Below are 26,175 nucleotides of genomic sequence, written 5' to 3' on the forward strand. Positions count from 1 at the left end.
GCTTACTTAGATAAACTGGTAAATCTACTTATATCCTAAAATGTTCTTGTCATATATTCATTGAGTGTGTGTTAGGAGCCAGGACAGTGTGAGAATGCTAGGAAAGTACAAAAAGATAAAATAGCTGTAACTAAATAAGTTTAGTGCTTCAAGTAATACTGCAGAGATAAGACATAACCAAATAACATGATCATTTGCTAAATTAAAGTTACATTAGTAAGTTATTCAGTATTTTCCTACATTATAGCCATAGTATTGCTATGAAATTTAGATGCTAAAATTTTAAAATTATAAAGGGATGACCACAGAAGCTATATCTAGTATCTTTTTTCCACTTATACCCAAAAGATTTAAATGCTTTATATGTTAATTTATATTTCCCTAAAAAGATCCCTTTTCTCAGAAATACATTTCATTTATTAGCAGTCAGGAAAGTCCTCCTTAAGTAATATTCTCAAAGTCTCTCACATGGAAATGTTGAAGTTATATATTTTCCCATCAACTTCTCAGTTTGAGGCTTTAATATACCAGAAGATCATAATTTAAAAATAACTCAGTTTGTGAAATTATGACAAGTCCTGTCACCTTTTTCCGTTCTTATAATTGTTAAAAATCTTTTAATTAGCTTTGAATTTTTTCTTTTAGAAAACATTGTTAAAGTTCTACTTTTTCTGTTTTACTTAGAAAATCCAGACTTGTCATTCTTTCAGTAGATAATGATGCTATTAAAAATTAGGTACATTATTATTCTTTACTATGTAATTCAAAGTATAGCAAATAAACTGTTTATTAGAGATTATTTTTACAATTCTATATATATTATGCAGAGTCCATTTTTTGTGAGTGAAATTTCACAGATGGGACAAGTCACAAAAGCAAGAATGTGAACTTCTCTCCCATCAGATCAGATCAGATCAGATAAGATCAGTCGCTCAGTTGTGTCCGACTCTTTGCGACCCCATAGGTTTAAGATAAGATGACCCTAATTTTCATCTCATAAAATTTGCTCTCTTGACTCCTGTTAGTAATGTACCTATTTGTGCATCTCAGTGTTGCATTTTCTTTTTAAATTATACTGTCACAATGTTGGCTTATTTCTTCAAAATTTTACTTTATACTTAAGCCATTTCTTAACTTCAAAATCTAAGGTAATATGACATTTGTTTTATTTTCACTTTCTTGCCCTAGTAAGTTCCTTATTTGTTGTTTTCTTTTATAGATACAGATATCAGTGAATCTGGCATTTCACTGAGAAGTACTGGCTCAGCAGCTTCCTTGGCTAGTCAGGGAGAGAGAAGGAGACGAACCCTTCCCCAGCTTCCAAGTGAAGAAAAGTCTCTTGAGAGCTCCAGAGCAAAGGTTTTAGCACAGAGGTCAGAGATAGGAGAAAAGCAAGACACGGAGCTTCAGGAGAAAGAAGCACCTGCCCAGGTATACCAGAAAGATAAGCAAGACACTGACAGAGCCTTGAGTAAAATAAACAGGGCGGTAAATGGTGAGACTCTTAAAAATGGTGGAGATAGCAAAACCCTGCTTCACTTAGGCAGCTCTTACTCTGGAAAGGAGAAAAGTGAAACTGATAAGGAAACTTCTTTGGTAAAGCAAACATTAGCTAAAATCCAGCAACAAGAACAAAAGGAACAGGCACAGTGGACACCTACTAAATTATCTTCTTCAAAAAACATTGCAGGTCAGATAGATAGATGTAGGGAGGAGTCTTTTAAGCAGGAGTCACAGCCTCAAGAAAAAATTCCAGGACTTTCTGCAGGCAAAGGAGAAAGAGCAGTACAAAACGAAGGTAAGAGAAGAAAAGCTGAGGAAATTCTGAAAAGTCAGACTTCAAAGGGAGGAGACAAGAAGGAATCTTCCAAGTCATTAGTGCGACAAGGAAGCTTCACTATAGAAAAACCTAGCCCCAACATACCCATAGAACTTATCCCCCATATAAATAAACAGCCTTCATCAACACCCCCTTCCTTAGCATTAACAACAGCCAGCAGAATAAGAGAAAGAAGTGATTCCATGGATACTGATTCTAGTATGGACACAACCCTTATTCTAAAAGACACAGAAGCAGTAATGGCTTTTCTAGAAGCTAAACTGCGTGAAGATACTAAAACTGACGAAGGCCCAGATACTCCCAGTTATAACAGAGACAACTCCATTTCACCCGAATCTGATGTGGACACAGCTAGTACCATCAGTCTGGTTACTGGAGAGACTGAAAGAAAGTCAACCCAAAAGCGAAAGAGTTTCACTAGTCTCTATAAAGATAGGTGTTCCACAGGTTCTCCTTCCAAAGATGTTGCAAAATCATCATCTTCGGGTGCTAGGGAGAAAATTGAAAAAAAAACAAAAAGTCGTTCCGCAGATACAGGTTCTCGGGCAGAGGGTCGTAAATTTGTGCAGTCCAGTGGAAGAATAAGGCAGCCTTCAGTAGATTTAACAGATGATGACCAGACCTCTAGTGTACCTCACTCGGCCATCTCTGATGTTATGTCATCTGACCAGGAAACTTACTCTTGTAAATCTCATGGAAGGACTCCATTTACCTCAACTGATGAGCATGCACATTCCAAACTGGAAGGAAGTAAAGTAACTAAATCCAAGACTTCTCCCGGAGCACCTGGTTCATCCAGTAAATCCACCACTCTGCCAAGGCCACGACCTACCAGGACTTCCCTCTTGCGTAGAGCCCGACTTGGTGAAGCTTCGGACAGTGAACTTGCTGATGCTGACAAAGCATCTGTTGCTTCTGAAGTGTCCACAACAAGTTCGACATCCAAACCTCCCACAGGAAGGCGTAACATTTCTAGGATTGACTTGTTGGCTCAGCCTCGTAGAACAAGGCTTGGCTCATTATCAGCTCGCAGTGACTCTGAAGCGACGATCTCTAGAAGTAGTGCCTCTTCACGGACCGCAGAAGCCATCATTAGAAGTGGAGCCAGATTAGTACCTTCAGATAAATTTTCTCCTAGAATTAGAGCTAACAGTATCTCTCGACTATCCGACTCCAAGGTCAAAAGTATGACCTCAGCACATGGCTCTCCTTCAGGTAAATTGGATCCAGACTTTTTATAGTATTAGTGTATTTCTTTTATGTTTTGGGACTTCTTTGAAAAACTGTTAGTGTTGATTCCCAAATTTTTCAGCAGAAAGATTATACTATAGAGAGTTTTGTTCCTTAAAAAGTGACTTTAGTTAGCTTGAAAGTGAAGTGAAAGTGTCAGTTGCTCAGTTGTGTCTAACTCTCTGTGATCCCACGGACTGTAGCCCGCCAGGCTCCTCTGTCCATAGAATTCTCCAGGCAAGAATACTGGAGTGGGTTGCCATTCCCTTCTCCAGGGGATTTTCTGACCCAGGGATCAAACCCAGGTCTCCTGCATTACAGGCAGATTCTTTACCATCTGAGCCACTAGGAGGAAAAGTCAGAAGTTATATACACTTCCAGTTAAAGTCCCGGTACAAAATAGTGAATTCAAAATTTGAAGTATATTGAACCAATTTGGGAATTTTAATTGTCTAGTTGGTGCGATATCTGGGTTTGTTTGTCAGAATTAGATTAGGAATTATTATCTGGTCTATATAATAAAAATGAATATTGTGTTTCTGAAAACATGTTCAACTTTTAAATATCCTAACATAATTCTAAGTTCTTGTGAATCTGAAGAACAGTAGTATACTCTTTGTTACTCCTTTCAGAACTAAATGAAAAATGAGTTTTACTCTTTTCCTGTTTATTTTGAAATGTCTAATTTTTATTAAGTTAAATCGATTTATGATTGGGGTGGGCGGAAACTAATCCTTTAATTTATTTCAGTGGAAGAAGATGGATTCGTGAGACAGTCACTAAGCACATGGGCAAAATTGGGCTATAGAAATTTAACTGGTTATGGGCATTACCTCATAATGTGCCATCGTATCATTTAACTGTAGTAATTAGCTGTCACTGATTGTGATAATGACAAGAGCTACTTTGTTCCCACCAGAATTAACTGCCTCTGGCATATTCGTCTGTGTATATACTTCATTTTCAGAGCTGTAGCCAGTGAGAATACATGTGTGACCAAAGAGTAGCAAGACAGATATTTGTGTGTATCCTGTAAACATGGTCTTATTACTTCATAATCAGCCTCATGTGGGTGTGGCTGAAAAAGGACAGTTGAGGGGAAACCAGCTGTTAAAGGACTTAAAGATTTATTTTTGTCGGTTACCTAAGTGAGCCCTAAATCTTGAGTGAAGAGTAAAGGGAAAGTTGGTATGCAGTCTTTTCTTTTAAATTTTTACTCCTGTCACAATTCAGCCTACAAAACCCCAAACCAGTGGTACTTTGCATGTGTTATTTTTTTCATTTTCTGTTCCCCCTCTCTTCTCTTCACTGCTGCTCTCCTCCACTCCATTCACATTCCCGTCTCCTGGGCTGTGGGTGAGGCGATGGTAATCATCATGGGTGTAGCTGAGGATAGATAACATAGAGTCTAGATTCTGAAAGAATAGGTGACATTTCGATTATTACCCCTGTTCTCCTTGTTTCTACACTTCAGACTTTGGTTGGTGGCTAATAGGTGTGTTGCCAAGTATTTAAAACTACTGTCACTTGACTTAGCTTACCCCCTGTTGTTACCTGGTGTTCTCGTGGCTCTGCTGCTTCGGTTCACATTGCCTTTGTGCTGCATTCTGCCGTGTGCACTCTGATTCGGTTTCTTCTGCCACAGTGCTTGTTTCCTCACCGCAAGTCTATTTAAGTACATGAAAATGTTTAAGTGCTCTTCTGTCTTAACATACGTTGTACATTACCATGTAGCATGAAACTCGTGATAACTCTTCCTTCTGTATTAGTTGTCTAGCTCTTAACACATGAGTAATCTGATTTTATTCTCAATGTTTAACAGAGGGACTTATTTGAGATGCAAACCAAATATGACTATTTCTAGCAAGTCTAAGAAACAGCTATAAGATGCTATATATGTATATATATAAAATATATATATGTCCTTATATATATGTGTATGATGTCTTTAAATATGTCTTCAAATTCTATATTTTAGCCTGTATTTTGTTTTCTTCTTCTTTGAGTACAGAACTTGATAAACATGCATCTTTCTGTGTCCAAAAACTACCTTGAATTACTTAATGAAATTTCCTAGGGCAGATTGAGGTATGTGACTTTGGCCTTCTTCAAACTTACTAGCAGTATATTAAATAATTAACATCATTGAATTTAATAGTTCGAAGGGTTATTCAGTTTAGAGAACTAAAGCCAAGATTTGGAATAACCTGCCTGGTCACATAGATATATCAAGAACAGGTTGTGAATCCAAGGCATTTAATTCCCAGCCTATTGCTTTTCCTCCCACAATCAGTCCAGCTCTGAGAAACAGACTCCACTTACGTGCAGACTTCCAGAGGACAGCTAGGCTATTGCATTATTATCAGGAGTGTATATACAACCAATATACAATATAAATATTTTGGTATTATTCACTATAATCTTTTAATTATGATGTTTTACCAAGTTCATGTTCTCTTGCCCACCTTTTGAGCCTAAAGCCACATTGTGGTCCAGGATTATATATTCAGATTCTTTTAAGATGCCTGTTTTCCAGTTTTATATCCTATCTAGGACAATGACCTGGATCTTTCAGTCAGTGGTAACATACTAAAATAGTTACATGTGGTAAATAGTAATTACAACATTTCTACTTAATATAATTATAAATCTTAAATGGAGAAAGGAAATAAAAATTCTTAGCTTTTGAAATATTTAAAAGAATGTGAAACCATCCTTGTCAGCGTTGCTAAGCACACTATAAACTTTTAAAAATCTTAAAAATGCCTGACCCTAGAACCTGTGAAATTATCCAAACTATAATACATAAAAATAATTCTGTAAAGCTTCAAATTATATATTTTAGCCTATGTTACGAAAAAGCTTTTCCAAGAAATGACTATGATAAAAATAGAATGGAAATCTTGTATTTGGCAAAATTAAGAGTAAGATTTCTTCTATGCTTCTTTAATTCTGATGTAATATGCTTTTAGGAGTTTAGTCCACCCCCCGCCCTCACCAACCCTTCAAAATTTTTTTCAATGATCCTTCAATATGAAGTTATATTGAATATCCAGATTTATTTAATATATTTAATAAGATATATTTAAAACTAAGTACCCTGAATTACCAAAGTAAGGCTTCCCCAATGGCTCAGTAGGTAAAGAATCTGCCTGCAGTACAGGAGACCTGTATTGATCCCTCAATCAGGAAGATCCACTGGAGAAGGAAATGGCAACCCACTCCAGTATTCTTGACTGGAGAATTTCATGGACAGAGGAGTTGGGCAGGCTACAGTCCATGGGATTGCAAATAGTCGAACACAACTGTGTGACTGATTTTCACTTTCACCCTGAATTATCAAAGTAAGGCAGTTGGTTTTCATTATGTTTTAAGTATACATTCTAAAATTTTCAAAAATCATGTTAATGTCCTTAAAATTTTTTTAGACTTTTTGCTTTCCCATTTTGATTCTAATCCTCAAAATTTATAGATGATGATGTTAACTCTTGGACATGCATGGGTTGAGTTATTTCTTCCCAAGTCAAAGACCAATACAGAACACCATGATCTTATTGTTACTTGCTCAGACATATTAAACATGTTTGTGGCTTAATTTCCCACAAAAGTATTTTTGCTAAGTCACTTCAGTCGTGTCCGACTCTCTGTGACCCCATAGATGGCAGCCCACCAGGCTTCCCTGTCCCTGGGATTCTCCAGGCAAGAATACTGGAGTGGGTTGCCATTTTTTATCTAGGTATAAAAATGTAGTGTTTGTCTTCTGAAATTTATTTGTTACATCTGTAGATAATGATGTGTTTTGATGTCAGCAAAGTTTTGATTAAGAGTAAAAGAAATCAAAGCACTCACAGATAAATGATCCTAATAACTCTTTTTCCCCTTTTAAAGTATTTAGACATCATGAATAGTATATTTTCTTGATGAATGTAGTAGTTTATTACTTCCACAAGAGGGAGTGTTGTATAATTTTATAGCTAAAATGAGCAGACTTCTAACTAACATAACTGGAATAATTTTCAGGTTAGCTACAAAATAAGCCCATCTTACTTTTTCTCATATTACTATATGTGCTGTCCAGCACTTCATCAACCCAAGAAGCTTCTTAGAGATTGGCATTTTAGATACCTTCAACACAGATTTTCAATTTAAGCATTTATCTGAAATGCCTTATTAGTACCAGTATATCAAATGAGCCTAATAATATAAAGTTACATTTATATTCTCTAAATATTTGAGATAGTTACATTTGTTACTACTAGTTAATAGTTACATTTGATTCTCTAAATAATTTTATCTAAGCAGGGTAAAATTCAAGAAGAAAGTAAAAATTTTTTCAGCCCTGTAAAAATCATAAAACAATCATTCTATGAGAATTCTAGGATGTCTTTTTTTTTTTAATTAGTCTAACTTGAAATTTTTTAAAATAAAATATTTATCTAATTTTAAAGCACTTGGAATGAGTTTTGCACTCTGAGTGTCAGTAGATCTGGCTTAAACTTTGATTTAAGCAAGTCACAGGACCTTTCTGGGCCCAATTTTTATGTATAGATTGAAGAATTTAAACTAGCTCATGTCCAAAGTCATTTTATTCTAAAATTCTATGAAATAAGTAGGCACTGGGGAAAGTTAAAAACATTTTTACTTGAAGTTTCGTCTACAAAAGCTAGTTAGATTATAGGGATTTTTCTTCAGATAAAATATATTGCTGCTATAGTTTGGAAGCAAAGATTAAGAAAGCAAAGGTATTGAGAGAACTTCTTCGACAAATAATAGGTTAGAGGTCCTGGCTTTAACTCCCATTCACAGTCCCTTTCACCAGTAGTCATCATGTCTCATTTTTCATTCAGAGATTAACTTAAGCTTTGCTTCATAGCACACCATGTATGATATACTTTCCATTGGTAGAGATAACCTTTAGTTATTTGAAGACTTACTAATCATATTTTTATTTTATGCTATGACCTATCTATTTTATATTTTCCTTCTCTCCTTCCTTATATTATTTTTTTCATTTTTTATGCAGTTTTAAAGCTTACTTTTTATAGTTATTCCAAAATACTGGCTGTCTCCCCCATCCTTGAGCTCATCTTACACCCGATAATTTGTACCTCCCACCTGGCTCCCATATTGCTTCTCCTCTTTTAAAAGTTATTCTTAGAAACTTCAGCATTTTTGCTGGATTCTGGATAGACTTATTGGAAAGTTTATGAATTTCATTTGAAAAAGAAGTTTTTCTTTTATTCTTTTCTCCAAAAGGTAATGATTTTCTGACCTGGAGAGTTCGATTGCACAATTTAAATTCTAACGGGGCTCAGCTAATATACAGTCACCTGGTAACTTATGTCACCTGACATTTAGCCCTTGTTTCTCACTTTCTCATTCTGCTTTCATGTGCTCTGCCACTCAAGGAGTCTACCAGTTATTGATGCCATTCTCTCTAAATTACCTCCATATTAACAACCTGAGTTCTGTAATACCTGTTTTCATACCTTCTGCAGTTTATTAAAACTCTTTGTTACTGATTTTGTCTCCTCTCCAATTTTCAGTTATAGGTATGGTTACATAGTTTTCAAGTCAAAAATCAGGAAATTTAATCTAACAAAAGATCTTTTTTATTTACAGATTTCCTTTTATGAATAATATTCTAGGGTAACAAAATAAAAAAAAAAACATTTAGCATTTAATGAAATACCTTTATTAAAAGGTACAGATTTGTTTGCTATATATCTAATTGCCTTGCTGTGTTTCTTTAAGAAAAAAAACAAAACTTATTTACTCTTGTTCCTTAATTTTTCCTAAAGCTGTTTTCAAGTCTTAGGGTCAGTTCAAATGTCTAGAAACTAGTAAATTTCCACCATGGTAAAAGTATTATTTGTGTTAATAAATTATCTTCTAATGTTAAAATCAGAAATTATTTTTAATAATCCCTTCAAAAAAAACTGATTAATTACCTGGAGTTCCAGATATGTGTTTATGTACACTTTTACAGAAAGCCATGAAATTTTGGCCTATTTTCATTCTCTCAAAGAAGAGTTTAAATCCAGACAAATGGGTAGGCACTGATTTATGATATAGTCCTGATGACAGATTTCTCTGTTCTTAAAGCAGTTCTGGGAACAATGTTTATCAATCTTTTTTGAATGCCAACTCAGCGTTACAGAACCTTACGCAGAAGTGAAGTTTATGAAAGAAAAGAAAGACAAGAAAGGCATAAAATTCAAGTGGAGTAGGATAAGGGAATTCTAGACTTCACCAATGTACACAGCCTAGAGTCAGCTTCTGTTTTATAAAAGAGAAAGATAAAGAAAGCTCTTAATATTAACAGCAGTTGGAACTTATAACAGAAGCTAAGGTTTAGCCACCAAAAACATCTCATGCTTTTTTACTAGATTTTCCTATTTTGAGGAAAGGAAATGGTCAGTATCTAGGAATTAATTCATTTATTCAAACATATTTATTAAACATTTGTTAGCCAGACACTGCTAAATGCTAGGAACCTGTTAGTGGTTAAGCAGGCATAATTCCTGCCCTTGTGAAATTTTCCATAGATAAGCCATTTTTTCCCTATTTTTTAACCTCTTTATGCTTCATACTTTATTTGCATGTTTAATTATTATATTAGCAGTAGTAGTGATCTGTCTGCATTAATTTGTCTTCTGATTTTCAAATGTGTCTGCAAAACCATTTTTTAAATCTTTACTAACCTTAAATAAGAAAGTGATTACCACTTTCTTTAATGTGACTATTGTCAGTATCTCCTGTGCCGTAAATGTTAATGGTTGTGAGAATACCTTTGTAGGTTTTCACTCCTTGTAGGTTTTATTGCCATTGTCTATTTTCACCTGTATGCTTTCAATGTCAAAGCAGCAGAGTTGTATTGAAGATGCTTTGTTGTGTTTTTACCGTGTAAAAAGATTTTTTCCAATCATAGCATAACAGGATGTTGAATGACAGAGGTAATGTTTTTTTTTTCTGCCATAAAGGCATAATTTCCACAGCAGGAATTATGCATATTTGTTTGTTGGGAAAAGAGGGTTTTTACCATCTCCATGTTGAAAAGTCCATGTGGCATGAGGAAATCTTTTCCCTTATTTTATTTTTGTTGTTGTTGTTGCTGTCATTAAAAAAAAAAAATCCATAAATGAGAAATATTTGCAATTAAATAGTACCTGAGTTAAACATTTATGAATAGAGCTTGCTTAGTTGTTTGTCATTAGTCAGTTTTTCATCTGAATGTTTGTTTACTCACCATGCTACAGAAAATGTGATCTCTCTATTGTTCTTAATTCTTCATTGTTTTTAATTCACCAAAGTATGATGTTTCTATCTTTAAGGAGCAGTAGACTTAATGGTTTTGTAAACTATGTGTATGTCAGTTTTTGAAAATTGTGCTGTGTGTGGTCTCATGGTGTTTTTGAAATCATGATTTTTATTTTCTCTCTTTTAAAAGATAACATAATAATTCTTTTTTTAATAATTAAACTAATTTAGTAAATTCAAGATGGAGGCGCTTTCCTACTGATTATGCTTCCACCTCAGAAGATGAATTTGGATCAAACCGTAATTCCCCTAAACATACCCGTCTACGTACTTCTCCAGCCCTGAAAACGACTCGATTGCAGAGCTCTGGGTCAGCAATGCCTACTAGTTCTTCATTCAAACACCGGATAAAAGAGCAGGAAGACTACATCCGAGATTGGACTGCCCATCGAGAAGAAATAGCCAGGTTGGTTTTAATCCGTGATCTCTAAGAGTTGAAATTATTTGTTACTGTTTCAACTTGATAATAAGATTAGCTTTTACTTTGTTTGTACCAAGAAATGAAATCCACAGAGAAGTAAGAACTTTAGTTTTGTTGATAGTATTACTCATTACCCTTTTTTTTTTTTTTTTAATGCAAGTGCTACTTACATAATAAAGAATTTATTTTGGTAAACTCCCCTTTCTTATTTCCAGTAGAAACGCTGATGAATTAATATAATTTTGAAAGGTGGTCAGTATCAGCTCTACATAATTGAGAATTTTTATTTTTTTACCTTCCAAAGAGGTGTACTTGTTAGAGATGTTGCTAACGTTCTCTGGGGAGAGTTAGAGTAGGCAGATTATTACTTGCACTTTTATGAGTTCATTAGATTGAGTTAGTACAATCCTTTAATAATTAAATGAGAATATTATTTTGAATATTAAATATGTTTATAATAAACAAGATTACATAATTAAAAGTAAAATTCTTGCTGCAGATGTGATTTTTAACCCCTAACATTGCACTTGACCATTAAATAGAGGCTCTATTCAAATATATGTTACAGTAGTTAGGGTTTTTTGGTAAATTTGTAAGTTATTAAATTTTACTGCAGTATGCCACATGTTTCCTAAACATTTTCACTGTGTACATGCTAAAATTATTTCTGCTTTTAGCTTGAGGTCCTAATTTTCTTATACTTGACAACATTTATTAAAGAAATTATATATAATAATTCATAAATTCCTTTAAAATTTTTTATGATGATTTTATGATGTTTATCTTTTTTTCTTTATTCTGTGGACTTCTGTGAATTGTTTCTTTTTTTTCTTAGATCATTAGTTTATTGTTTTTTTTGTTGTTGTTGTTCAATGACTATTCACTTGTGGTTGCTTTTAGTTCTTGCAGAACATGCCCTTCTAATCTCATTGTGTTGCTTAAACATTACTTTTTGGCCATGTAAATGACAATAATTGTTGAAGCATTGTAAGCCAGTTCTGATTAGAGTATGGGCATGTATGTGCTTTGGGATCCATGCATTACTGTGCATTGTGCTAAGTCACTTCAGTCATGTCTGACTCTGTGCAACCCCATGGACTGTAGCCCACCAGGCTCCTCTGTCCATGGGATTCTCCAGGCAAAATTACTGGAGGGCATTGCCATCCCCTCCTCCAGGGGACCTTCCCGACCTAGGGATCAAACCTGCATCTCTTATGTGTCCTGCATTGGCGGACAGATTCTTTACCACTAGCGTCGCCTGGGAAGCCACTCCATGCATTATTATGGGCCCACAAAACTCCTGCAATGAGACAGTCTTGATACTACATTTTTTTTCTTGTGGGCACAGCTGGCAACAACAGGCCTTGCTCTTGTCTCATTTTTTTTTCCTCCCCATGGAGAAGTCTCACCACATGAACACAAGGGGTACACGAGGGAACTAGAGTGTTCTGCTTTTTCTTAGGAGGCTTTGCCTCTTAAGCTCTCTATCCTAAACTAGAAGACTGAACACCTTCTTCTGGGCCAAACCCACTTCCCTGTCCCTAAACAGAAAAAAATTATGATACAAAGGGGAAAGTGACTAAGAACTGTCTGTTATATTTTCACTTGGTTTTATTTTGTTAGTATGTGTATTTTATTACCCTTGTCTGTATATATTTTATTATCTGTAGTAGTACTCTAAGGCTAGCCTATTTAATACCTAATGATTCTATGCCTTTTTCCTCCAGTTTGTTAGTAGCATTATGTTAATAAAATTTGCTGTTGGGATTTAATTTTTCAAGGTATATTTTCCACTCATACATCTCACAGGAAGAGAGAGTATTTTTATTTTTGTTTATTAAGATATTAAAAAAAGTAAGAGGGGAGGATAGGAAGTACAGGAGGAAAGAAAGTTAATGTTGATGTTTAATGTTCTATAGAATACTGACGTTTTCTTAATGTGCATAAATTTATTTTCAAATAACTAAACTAAATAGAATGTGAGAAGTACATGTTTTATTTCTGTAAGTTGGCTACCACTTTCACTTAAGAAATTTGAAAAGCACAATAGTGATTTTAATTGATTACAAAATGTTTTATGCTTTGTCGTACTCTTTTTGCTTAGATTTTAGAGCTATATTACTAAGCCAGCACCTTTACGCCTCTGCAGTTTTGTTTTGGATCAAATTAATGTTTGCATAAGTTTTTTTCATGTATTGTATAATCCCCATCCACATGTAATTCCCATCCACTCGACAAAGAATTCTTAAGCAACTTGTATGAGTAGAACGTAGTATTTAGCATGAGTGAAGTGTAAAGATGACTTAGACATGAGTGTCCTCAGAGAGTTCGGAGTCAGAGGTAAGAAGCAAAGGTGTTCTGATATGAGCTGATATCGGGCAGAGTGGTGAAGAGGTTATAGAAAGGGTGAAGTTTGAACTTCCCTAGTAGTCCAGTGGCTAGGACTCCATGCTTCCAATGCAGGGGGCCTGGGTTTGATCCTTCGTCAGGGAACTAGATCCCAACACTGCAACTGGAAGAACCTGCTTGCTGTAACTAAGGCCTGACACAGCCTAATTAATTAATTAATTATTTGTAAAAGGGTGTCTACAACAGGAATTTACTGGAGGTTGAAAAGAGAAAAGAAATAGCGTGGAAAAAAAAGGGATGGGTGAAGTTTGTCCGAGTCTAAGATATAAAGGTGTATAGTTAATGGATGACCAAATTGAAGATAATCCTAAGCCAGCTAAATAATAGGAGACGTTGAATGCCAGCCAAGAAGAGTACATATTATTTTATATATATGACTTATGTTTAAGATTTTTGAAAAGGATGATAAGATCTATATTAAAAGAAGGTTACTCTTAAGAGCAATTTGTAGAATTGTTTGAGAGAGCAGAGAACCTAGAGATTAACTAGTAATCTGTTCTAGAAGTTAATGTGCAAGGCATTGAAGGCCTAAGTTAAGATAGTGTTAGTGACGGTATAAGTGGAGATATGGACGTGTAATATTTGGCAGTGTTTGATGATTGCCAGAATAACTCCATGCTTGTTCAAATGAATATTGTTAAGAACTCCTATGAGCAGAATGTAGTTTTTAGCACGAGTGACCCGTAAAGGTGACTCAGAAATGGATGTCTTCAGAAACAAAAGACAAAAAGAAAGATAAGCTCTGTTTTAGGCATGCTGACTCAGGTATCGGCAGGTACTTTTGGAACAGACGTGTGAAAGAGTATAGCTCTGCAGCATAGGAAGCTCATGAGAGCTAGAATCATCGTTTTGGAAGTCAGACAAAAAGAAAATAGTTGAAGCTGTGATCATAGATTGCCAGGAAGTGGTGAGTGAACTGAGAATATTATTGAACTCTGAGGGATAACCTGATATGATCAAAATCATGGACTCTGGGATCAGACCTTCTCAATTCAGACCCAACTCTGCCATGTGGTCTGTAAGACCCTAGACAAGTAAGTAACTATGCACTAGTTTCATGTGTAAAATGGACATGACAATAGTGTCAGCTTGAAAGAGTTGGCAAACCAAGGCATGTGCATAACCTAGGGCTTGACATATAGTAAGCTATCAAATGTTAGTTATATTTAAATGGAGTGCAGAGAAAACAGTGGTGTGTGTATATACTCAAACATGATTGTATTTATAACATAATTGTGAGCATTCAGTTTTCTGTATATTTGATAATATTAAATTTATGAGACTCCAGATATAATTGGAGTTTCAGAATCAATGTTGTATTCTTCAGTTCAGTTCAGTTCAGTCGCTCAGTCGTGTCCGACTCTTTGCAACCCAATGAAGCGCAGCACACCAGGCCTCCCTGTCCATCACCAACTCCCAGATTTTACCCAGACTCGTGTCCATTGAGTCGGTGATGCCATCCAACCATCTCATCCTCTGTCGTCCCCTTCTCCTCCTGCCCTCAATCTTTCCTAGCATCAGGGTCTTTTCCAATGAGTCAGCTCTTCGCATCAGGTGGCCAAAGTATTGGAGTTTCAGCTTCAACATCAATCCTTCCAATGAACACCCAGGACTGATCTCCTTTAGGATGGACTGATTGGATCTCCTTGCAGTCCAAGGGACTCTGAAGAGTCTTCTCCAACACCACAGTTCAAAAGCATCAATTCTTCGACAGTCAGCTTTCTTTATAGTCCAACTCTCACATCCATACATGACCACTGGAAAAAGTATAGCCTTGGCTAGACGGACCTTTGTTGGCCAAGTAATGCTAAAATATGGGAAACCTAAGAATCTCAACCAAAGTTTCATTCAGATTTTCATTTCAAACATTGTTTTACAATGTTCTTTTTTCCTAAGAATAATAATTCTGATATATAAGTAGTCTATTTTTAATATTGAAATGATTATTAAATAAATGTGTCATAAAACACCTACCTAATGAGTCTTATTCCCTGATTTGAATGACCCCAAAGTTGTCATCTGACACTTCCGGGTCAAGAGGAAAGAGGTTTTATTACTGAATCTTTTACATATATTATTTTTATTCAGAGATCAGATCAGTCGCATCCAACTCTTTGCGACCCCGTGAATCATAGCACGCCAGGCCTCCCTGTCCATCACCAACTCCCAGAGTTCACTCAGACTCACGTCCATCGAGTCAGTGATGCCATCCAGCCATCTCATCCTCTGTCGTCCCCTTCTCCTCAAGCCCCCAGTCCCTCCCAGCATCAGAGTCTTTTGCAATGAGTCAACTCTTTGCATGAGGTGGCCAAAGTACTGGAGTTTCAGCTTTAGCATCATTCCTTCCAAAGAAATCCCAGGGCTGATCTCCTTCAGAATGGACTGGTTGGATCTCCTTGCAGTCCAAGGGACTCTCAAGAGTCTTCTCCAACACTACAGTTGAAAAGCATCAATTCTTCGGTGCTCAGCCTTCTTCACATAAGTATATTTTTTAATATTTTAAAATACAGTGATGGTTTATATTTTTCAAGGCTCAATATTTGTGATTAAAATTACAAATACATGGTAATCTTAATGGCAAAAAAACAAATTGTAAGTTTAATACATTTTATTACAAGTTTTTTTATATTTTTGGTAAGAGCCAATTTAATTTAGTGGCCAGAATTAAGTGATAAGGATTTCCTTGTAATATATGCACGCTTAGTTTTTTCAGTCATGTCTGACTCTTGGCAGACACAACTGAAGGCTGTCCATACACACTATGGTCTGTAGCCTGCCAGGCTTCTCTGTCCATGGGATTTTCCAAGCAAGAATACTGGAGTGGGTTGCCATGCCCTAATCTTCCCTACCCAGGGATTTAATGCATGTCTCCATCATTGAAGGTGGATTCTTTACCCCTGAGCAACCAAGTAAGTCCTTATAATATGTAAAGCAATGTAATGAAACATTACAAAAGTAGGAAGTCAAGAGATACCTGGAGTAACAGGCAAATTTGGCCTTGGAGTACAAAACAAAGCAGGTCAAAGGCTACCAGAGTTTTGCCAAGAGAACGCACTGGTCATAGCAAACACCTTCTTCCAGCAACACAAGAGAAGACTCTACACATGGACATCACCGGATGGTCAACACCAAAATCAGATTGATTGTATTATTTGCAGCCAAAGATGGAGAAGCTGTATACAGTCAGCAAAAACAAGACCAGGAGCTGACTGTGGCTCAGATCATGAACTCCTTATTGCCAAGTTCAGACTTAAATTGAAGAAAGTAGGGGAAACCATTAGACCATTCAGGTATGACCTAAATCAAATCCCTTATGATTATACAGTGAAACTGACAAATAAATTCAAGGGATTAGATCTGACAGACAGAATGGCTGAAGAACTATGGACAGAGGTTTGTGACATTGTGCAGGAGGCAGTGATCAAGACCATCCCCATGGAAAAGAAATGCAAAAAAGCAAAATGGTTGTCAGAGGAGACCTGAATGCAAAGTCAAGTGGACCTTAGGAAACAAAGCTAGTGGAGGCGATGGGATTCCAGCTGAGCTACTTCAAATCCTGAAAGATGATGCTGTGAAAGTGCTGCACTCAATATGCCAGCAAATTTGGAAGACTCAACAGTGGCCACAGGACTGAAAGGTCCGTTTTCATTCCAATCCCAAAGAAAGGCCATGCCAAAGAATGTTCAAACTACCGCCCAGTTGCACTCATCTCACACACTAGCAAAGTAATGCTCAAAATTCTCCAAGCCAGGCTTCAACAGTATGTGAATCATGAACTTACAGATGTTTAAACTGGATTTAGAAAAGGCAGAGGAACCAGAGATCAAATTTCCAACATCATTGAATCATAGAAAAAGCAAGAGAGTTCCAGAAAAACCTCTACTTCTGCTTGTTTGATTATGCCAAAGTCTTTGACTGTATGGATCACAACAAACTGTGGAAAATTCTTTAAGAGATGGGAATGCAAACCACTGACCTGCCTGCTGAGAAATCTGTATGCAGGTCAAGAAGCAACAGTTAGGACTGGGCATGGAACAACAGACTGGTTCCAAATCGTCAAAGGAGTACATCAAGGCTGTATATTGTCACCCTGCTTCTTTAACTTATATGCAGAGTACATCATGCAAAATGCCAGGCTGGATGAAGCCCAAGTTGGAATCAGGATTGCCAGGAGAAATATCAATAACCTCAGATATGTAGATGACCCAACCCTTATGGCAGAAAGTGAAGAGGAACTAAAGAGACTCTTGATGAAAGTGAAAGAGGAGAGTAAAAAAGTTGGCTTAAAACTCAACATTCAGAAAATGATGATCGGGGTCATCCAGTCCCATCACTTCATGGCAAATAGATGGGGAAAAAATGGAAGCAGTGAGAGACTTCATTTTCTTAGGCTCCAAAATCACTGCAGATAGTGACCCCCAGCCATGAAATTAAAAGGTTTGCTCCTTGGAAGGAAAGCTATTACCAACCTAGACAGCATGTTAAAAAGCAGAGACATTACTTTGCCAACAAAGGTCTGTCTAGTCAAAGTTGTGGTTTTTCCAGTAGTCATGTATGAATGTGAGAGTTGAACTATAAAGAAAGCTGAGCACCAAAGAATTGATGCTTTTGAGCTGTGGTGTTGGAGAAGACTCTTGAGAGTCCCTTGGACTGAAAGGAGTTCCAAGCAGTCAATCCTAAAGGAAATTAGTTCTGAATATTCATTGCAAGGACTGATGCTGAAACTGAAACTCAAATACTTTGGCCACCTGATACAAAGAACTGACTCATTGGAAAAGACACTGATGCTGGGAAAGATTGAAGGTGGGAAGAGAAGGGGATGACAGAGGATGAGATGGTTGGATGGCATCACCAACCTGATGGACGTGAGTTTGAGTAAACTGTGGGAGTTGATGATGGACGGGGAACCCTGGCGTGTTGCAGTGCACTGGGTTACAGAGTCGGACGTGACTGAGTGAGTGAACTGAAATAGCCTATTAACAATGTTGTCATAGTTTCTGCTTCTTCACCATTGCAGCCCTTAGGACCTAGCACAGTGACCAGATCATTAAGTATTTACTGGTAAATAAAAAGAAATTGACTGTAGATTGCTTCTGTTGGTCCACAAGCTTCAAGTTAGCTTCTCTTTTTAAATCTGTGGTTAAGTTTCTATGCAGTTACTCCATTCCTTGAAAGCCTTTCAAGCTCACATTTTGCATAAGTTAAAAAGTTACTTTGCGCTTTGGATTTTAGAGTTGGAAAGCCTATACAGGTACTTTACAAATATTCTGTCATTCCAAAGCTTTTGGTTACTGTGGAAGTAACCAAATTGAGATCCTGTGTAGTGGCTGCATAACTTAGCAAATGTTCAGTTATCTCTGATAACAGTTACTTAGTTCTTCAGTCCATGTGGCTGAAAATACAAATAAATGACTTTAGGGACATGAACTCAAAACATGGAATCTGGCCCTGTCTCAGCTACTTTTAAGTTGGTGGTCATGAGCAAGCCAATAATTTTGTCTTAAAATGCATCTTTCTTCGTAATCAGTTAGATAAGTTCTACTTCTACCTTGTGACCCTCAAATGACATGTGATGTACTATAAAGTATGGTAGATAGCATAAAATGCTATGCTGTGTCAGAGCTCCTCACTTCTTTGGTACTATACACCACTTGGGCCATCTGGAGAAGCTTAGGGAGCTCCTCTCAGAAATGTATAAACATTAGAAACAATTATATTGAAATACAGTTTTTAAAATATTTTTAAAATGATATAGTAGTTAGTATATGATTCTTCATTAACATAGTAAGTATAATGTTATTGCTGTGGGTATAATGAAGTAGTTTTGAAGTCAGTCAGTTCAGTTGCTCAGTCATGTCCAACTCTTTGCAACCCCATGTATCGCAGCACGCCAGGCCTCCCTGTCCATCACCAACTCCTGGAGTTCACTCAGACTCACGTCCATCGAGTCAGTGATGCCATCCAGCCATCTCATCCTCTGTCGTCCCCTTCTCCTGCCCCCAGTCCCTCCCAACATCAGAGTCTTTTCCAGTGAGTCAGCTCTTCGCATGAGGTGGCCAAAGTACTGGAGTTTGAGCGTTAGCATCAGTCCTTCCAATGAACACCCAGCACTGATCTCCTTTAGGATGGACTGGTTTTGAAGTAGTGGTGACTAAATGTTTTGATATACTCATAGGAACTATAACGTGATTAGTTCTGCTGACAGAAATCACCGGTACTGCTAATGCCACTGTTGTTTGTTGCTTATCTTTGTAATTGAAAGACATGCTAGTTTCATTTAGGTTAGTGAAAATAAAGCTTTAATTGCTTTTCTCATTCAAGTTCACAGGCCTTTGAATTGTTTACCGAGCCCAAATTTAAGAACTACTATAATATATTAATGCTAGTAATTACCATTAACAGTGTGTTTTTAAAAGATACATATCACTACTTCAGGCATTTAACACCTCTATTTGAAAGTGACAACTTATAAATTATGTGTGGTTTAGTTTGATTCATATCGGAATTAACATTTTAATTCTTCCAATATCAAAATAGTTAATGGCACGTGTAGAAACTCTGGAGTTTTGAGGACAAATCTTTAAATATACAACTTATAAAACTGATTCTATTGAAATGATTGTTTGTAGACCTGTTGTGTGAAAGAATTAAACTTCTTTTCTAAAATTATCGCCAGGATCAGCCAAGATCTCGCTCTCATTGCTCGGGAAATCAACGATGTAGCAGGAGAGATAGATTCAGTGACCTCCTCGGGCACTGCCCCTAGTACCACAGTAAGCACTGCTGCCACCACCCCCGGCTCTGCCATAGACACTAGAGAAGAGGTAGGAGATCTTCATGGAGAGATGCATAAGGTTCTTTCTTTTCTTTATTTCTTTTGCTTTTAGCTTTTTGCTTAGTTTTTTTTTTTGGTTACATCCATCCTCCCTATTTGCATGAAGCTCTGCATTTGCCAACTTTGCTTTAACAAATTTCTTTTCTTATACCAAAACTAGTAAAGGCTAACATTTGGTCTACTATTAGCATGAAGCTGTAAAATTATTTAAAATAAACACTTTGTAAAATACAAAAATAAATGGTACCTAGAAAGCACATCCAAATTTGGTAAATAATTGTATAAATAATAAATCATTATATAAAGTTTCTGTAAATCTTACATAGGTTCTTCACTAGAAATTATCTCTAGTAGCAAGACAAAGTCTATAGTTTTTACTACTTAAAATAATTCTTTTGATGAATATATACATACATATATATATATATGTACAAAGATTCTTCAAAAATTGAAATATACATACATATACACACTCACTCAAATATATGTATTCAGTTTTAAAACATTCTTGTGAACTGTGCAGTGTAAGTTAGCATATACAGACTATTGCCCCAAACCAGAGTCTCCTGCTCTCCCCCTCCAGGGGACACCACAAACACAGATGGCTCCAGAAGTTAACTTTAAAATATAATATAAAAATAATGGTATTCTGGCCATGTTTGGTTTCTTGATTTGGTGCAGAGATACCAAAAAAAGACAGACATTTTGAAAGAATGAGTTACAGTTTTATTAGGACAAAGCCACACTGATTTGTTTAATTATCCTCTGTTTTATGCTATAATGTCAGAATTGAGTAGTTGAACAGACATTGTAAGACTGCACAGCCTAAAATATTTATCATTTGGCCCGTTACAGCAAAAATGTGCCAACCCCTAATGATGATTTATTTCATTTCCTTAATTTTATAAAATAATGTTCTCAATAGTAGCCAAAAATGGCTAGCCTTTTTGACACATTTAATTCTGGTAAACTCTTCTACGAAAATTTTCTTCAGTTGCTTTTTGTCACATTTATAATTTTATTCTTTAATGGTCATAATTTCATTGTTTTTTTTCCCCTTTATGTGTTCTCTAATTTGGTAAATAATGTTTCATCAGTCTGTGTAGTTTTGTTGCCACACTGATCAATTGTAAATGTGTATAAAATTCATCCTTATTGGTGAAAAACAAAAGGATCTTCTTGGTGGCAAGACATACACAATTCTTCCTGGTACATTTTGAATGATGAAGATATTATTTTCTCAGCTGTCTAACTAAATTATACCTAACATGATTGTACATTCACTCAGACTCAGTAAAATTTTTCAAACATTTCATTAAGTAGAATTCCATTTTTTCTTTTTGGCTTCGTTTCTTATTACTGTATTAGAGTTTATTCCTTCTTCAGTAAACCTGAGTTACTTTGTACTATACGTACATAATTTGCACTGCAGATGGCAGTATGTCACTTGTACCGGAATATGTCATTTCTGTAGCATTACCGCTAAAAGTTTATCTAAGGTAAAAATACTTTGTGGATTAAAATTTTTTTTTTCTTTTGTAAACTTAATTATAATTTGTAATTTATGTATCTGTGAAGAAATTTGGCACTTGGATTTGGGGAGAAAAAAAGGAAAAAACAAGATAGGAAACTAAAAGGAAAAGAAACATTATTTTACACTGGTAAGGCAATGTGAGTAAAATGAACGCCTTGTCCATCTACATGGCTCAGCTTTTTCTAGTTACCATCTGTGTTTTCCGTTGGGGGAAACTTTATCCACGGAAGAATCAAATTTAACATAGTTATTATATATATTTTGGATTTTGAAAATAAAATCTATGTAGATGAACATCTGTTTTATAAAATGGACACCTTTGAAGTGCTTATAAAAAGAAAGAGTAATTGGTTTATTGAAGATCTCATGCTTCTGTTACTACCTGAGAATGGAATAACTTCTAACTATAAAAACTGTAATGCCAGTATCTGTGTTTTTCCAAATTACTCTTTGCTCATGAGGATTTGCTTTTGTCCTGTTAGTTAGTTGATCGTGTTTTTGATGAAAGCCTCAACTTCCGAAAGATCCCTCCATTAGTTCATTCTAAAACACCAGAAGGAAACAACTGTCGGTCTAGTGACCCAAGACCTCAACCAGCAGAGCCTCCTGATCACTTAACAATTACAAGGCGGAGAACCTGGAGCAGAGATGAAGTGAGTAAACTATAAACTTCAACAAATGGCAGAGGATGCATGCTCCATTGGTCAGAAAAAGAGGAGGAGAACTGTTCCATATATGTGTGTGTGCCCAGTCGTGTCTCTTTGCAGTGTGATGGACTGTATGTAGCCTGCCGGGCTCCTCTGTCCATAGGGTTTACCTGTTGAGAATACTGGAGTGACTTTGCATTTCCTTCTCTGGGGGATCTTCCCGACCCAAGGATTGAACCTGTGTCTCCTGCATTGGAGAGTCTTTACCGTTCACACCACCTGAGAATTCCCTTGTTTAATACTTACAAGCCTCTTAAGATAAACAGGGAAGGTTTGGGAATGGTAGAGGATTGGTGGGCTTTGGATTATTTTTGGAGCCTTACTTCAGGTCCTGTAAAGACTACATTTGTAAAACAAGGACAATTTTATATGGTTTTGTTCAGTATATAGGGCTGGGAAAAAAGTGCTTGTCCTTACAAGTAGAATAGAATTTCATCCTGGCATCACATCAATTACAAATCATTAACTCTAAATGAATTTAGTTCCTAAAGGGCAAAAGCAAAACTTCAAAGTTTGTAGTATAATACAGGTACATGTCTTTCAGCACTGCAGCAGGGAATGATTTCTTAAAAGACACAAAAAGTCTTGACTTATAAATAAAAGATTGATAAGTTTGAGTGTATTAAAGGACTATGTGAAACATACAGGCAACAAGAGATTAGAATACAGAATATATCAGAGCTCCTACAATCAGTTTAAAAAAGCAAAACAGCCCAAAAGAAAAATCTGCAAAAAACATGTGCAGCATTTCACTGAAAATACCCAAGGCCTATGAAGAGATGTTCAGCTTCATGAGTATTCAGAGAAATAGTTTTCAAGGCTACAGTGAGATTATTTTATATTCATTCAGTTGGCAACAAATTAAAAAGTTTTAAAACATTAAATATAGGAGAAGATGTGAATACATAGGCTTTCTTATTGTTGCTAGTAAGGTTAAATTGGTGGAGTCACTTTGGCAAACAGTTTGATATTATTTCCTAAAATTGAACATAAATGTAGCCCATTATGTAGCAGTTTTGCTGCTCGTGTATACCCTTTCTCATTGACAGCAAGTCATGGAAGAGGATATTCATAGTAGCACTGTGGGCAGTAACAAAACTTGGGAACAGTCTTTAAGTGTTTGTATCTGAGGGAAAATGAATGTATAAACAGGTATGTGCACAAATTGAAAAATCAGTGGAGGGATCAAAACAAATGAACTACAGTATGCCACAATGTGGATGAATTTTAGCAATAGAACATTAAATGAAAATTATTCTCAGAAGATCGGATAAAATGTGTTTTGTCACAAATAACGTTATATACTTAGGACAGAAATAGATCTAGCAAATTATATAAAAAGAAAACCAAGGGAATGATGAATGGGATTCAGAATATTGTTTACCTTGAGTAGAGGGAGACAGGGAGATGGGAAAAAACACGTGACTAGAGGCAGATTATATTAGTCATCTGTTTCTTTCTGTTGTTGCTCAGTTGTGTCAGACTCTTTGCAACCCCATGGACTGCAGCACGCCTGGCCTCCCTGTCCTTCACTCTCTCCTGGAGTTTGCTCACCTCACGTCTATTGAGTTGATAAAGCCATCTAACCATCTCATCCTCTGTTGCCCCCTTCTTCTCCTGCCCTCAGTCTTTCCTATCATTAGGGTCTTTTCCAGTGAGTCAGCTCTTTGCATCAGGTGGCCAAAGTATTGGAGCTTCAGCTTCAGCATCAGTCCTTCCAATGGGTATTCAGGGTTGATCTTCTTTAGGATTGGCTGGGTTGATCTCATTGCAATCCAAGAGATTCTCAAGAGTCTTCTTGAGCACCACAGTTTGAAAGCATCAGTTCATTGGTGTGCAGCCTTCTCTTTGCTCTGCTATTTGTAAAACCTCCTCAGACAACCACTTTGCCTTGTATTTCTTTTTCTTTGTGATGGTTTTGGTTACCACCTCCTGTACAGTGTTACTAACCTCCATCTGGTAGATAGTTCTTCAGGTACTCTATTTACCAAATCTAATCCCTTGAATCTATTTGTCATCTCCACTGTGTAATCATAAGAGATTTGGTTTAGGTAATACCTGAATGGCCTAATGGTTTTCCCTAGTTTCTTTAATTTAAGCCTGAATTTTGCAGTAAGGAGTTTATGATCTGAGCCACAGTCAGTTCCAAGTCTTGTTTTTGCTGACTGTATAGAGCTTCTCCATCATTTGCTGCAAAGAATATAATGTGTCCATTTTCAGTACTGACCATTTGATGATGTCCTTTTGTAGAGACATCTCTTGTGTTGTTGGAAGAGGGTGTTTGCTGTGACCATTGTGTTCTTTTGACAAAACTCTGTTGACTTTTGCCCTGCTTCATTTTGTACTCCAAGGCCAAACTCGCCTATATTCCAGATCTCTTAACTTCCTACTTTTGCATACCAGTCAGCTATGATGAAAAGGACATTAGTTCTAGAAGATCTTTTAGGTCTTCTTAGAACTGTTCAACTTCAGCTTCTTTAGCATTAGTGGTTGGGGCGTAGACTTGTATTACTGTGATGCTGAATGGTTTGCCTTGGAAATGAACTGAGATTATTCTGTCATTCTTGAGATTGCACCCAAATACTGCATTTCAGACTCTTGGTGACTTTGAGGGCTACTCCATTTCTTCTAAGGGATTCTTGCCCACAGTAGTAGATTTAATGATCATCTGAACTAAATATGCCCATTCTCATCCATTTTAGTTCACTGATTGCTAAGATTTAGATATTCACTCTTCCCATCTCCTGCTTAACCATGTCCAATTTACCTTGATTCATGGACCTAACATTCCAAATTCCTATGGGGTTTTGTTCTTTATCTCATTGGACTTTACTTTCACCACCGATACTGACAATGCATGGAACTGATTTTGGAACCCATATCTAGTCTTAGGATGCAGGCTAAATTCAGCCTCCCACCTGATTTTGTAAATAGAGTTTTATTAGCTGCAGCTCCTTTTGCTATAATATAGCCTCTCTTGCTATAGTGAGAGGTGAGTAGTTGTAACAGACCACATTGGCCCCAGTCTTCACTCTCTTGCCCTTTACAGAAGTTTGCCAACCCTTGCTTTTGCCCATAAAGTTCAGCTGGAATGATAACAACCCCAAACATAAAAACTTATTCTGGGGAACTTCTCTAGTGCTCTAGTGGTTAAGACTTCACCTTCCAATGCAAGGGGGAGTGTGGTTGGGGAGCTAGGATCCCACATGCCTCATGGCCAGAAAACCAAAGCATAAAACAGAAGCAGTAGTCTTAACAAATTCAATAAAGACTATTTTAAAAAATGGTCCACATTAAAAAAAAAAAAATTACTATTTTGAATACATTTAAAAAACTTTATCTGTCCCACTGTGGAGAACAAGGATTGTAATCTTCTTGATCTCTTTGTTCATCTTATTTGCTGAAAGAATAGATAACAAATTTATTGTTCTAAGTTACTTACATTCTCCCAGATGATAATTTGAATTGGAAGCATGAGAGACAGGATCATGATAGTAATTAAAAATTAGATAACATGGGTTGTCTTTTGAAAGTTATATGATGAAAATAATATGGAAATGTGACAAGTTACTTAACAAAAAAGAATTCCTTTCTTAATTTTTATTTCTCGTTCTCAGTGTAGTTACACAGTACTCTTAATTATATCCTTTATCGAGTTTTATTAAAATCAGCATAAATATGAAATGCCCTGAAACGTAATGAGTTGTGACCATTCTTGGTGGTTATCGGATACAGTGGTAGTATTTTAATGTCTGTTCTTCCCTTTCCATGTTTCAGGTCATGGGAGATAATCTGTTGCTCTCGTCCGTCTTTCAGTTCTCTAAGAAGATAAGACAGTCTATAGATAAAACAGCTGGAAAGATCAGGTACTGTGTCATT

At 36.3% G+C, this 26,175-nt stretch overlaps 1 protein-coding gene across 12 annotated transcripts in view; it reads left to right on the forward strand.

Annotated features, from left to right (window-relative positions):
* CEP170 (centrosomal protein 170kDa) overlaps window positions 1-26,175 on the forward strand; it is a 131,101-nt gene that overhangs the window by 96,717 nt on the left and 8,209 nt on the right. For 7 of the 12 annotated variants that reach the window (XM_010836664.1, XM_010836667.1, XM_010836658.1 and 4 more), the window contains 5 exons: window positions 1,220-3,055; window positions 10,562-10,796; window positions 19,897-20,074; window positions 22,072-22,242; window positions 26,074-26,162. In XM_010836664.1, the coding sequence (XP_010834966.1) occupies window positions 1,220-3,055; window positions 10,562-10,796; window positions 19,897-20,074; window positions 22,072-22,242; window positions 26,074-26,162 (2,509 nt within the window). The remainder of the gene's footprint in view (window positions 1-1,219; window positions 3,056-10,561; window positions 10,797-19,896; window positions 20,075-22,071; window positions 22,243-26,073; window positions 26,163-26,175) is intronic. The other 5 variants (XM_010836659.1, XM_010836662.1, XM_010836668.1 and 2 more) reach the window with 2 other exon arrangements.

Source organism: Bison bison, unplaced genomic scaffold (genome assembly GCF_000754665.1).
Source record: "Bison bison bison isolate TAMUID 2011002044 unplaced genomic scaffold, Bison_UMD1.0 scf7180017864064, whole genome shotgun sequence".
Lineage (NCBI taxonomy): Eukaryota > Metazoa > Chordata > Mammalia > Artiodactyla > Bovidae > Bison > Bison bison.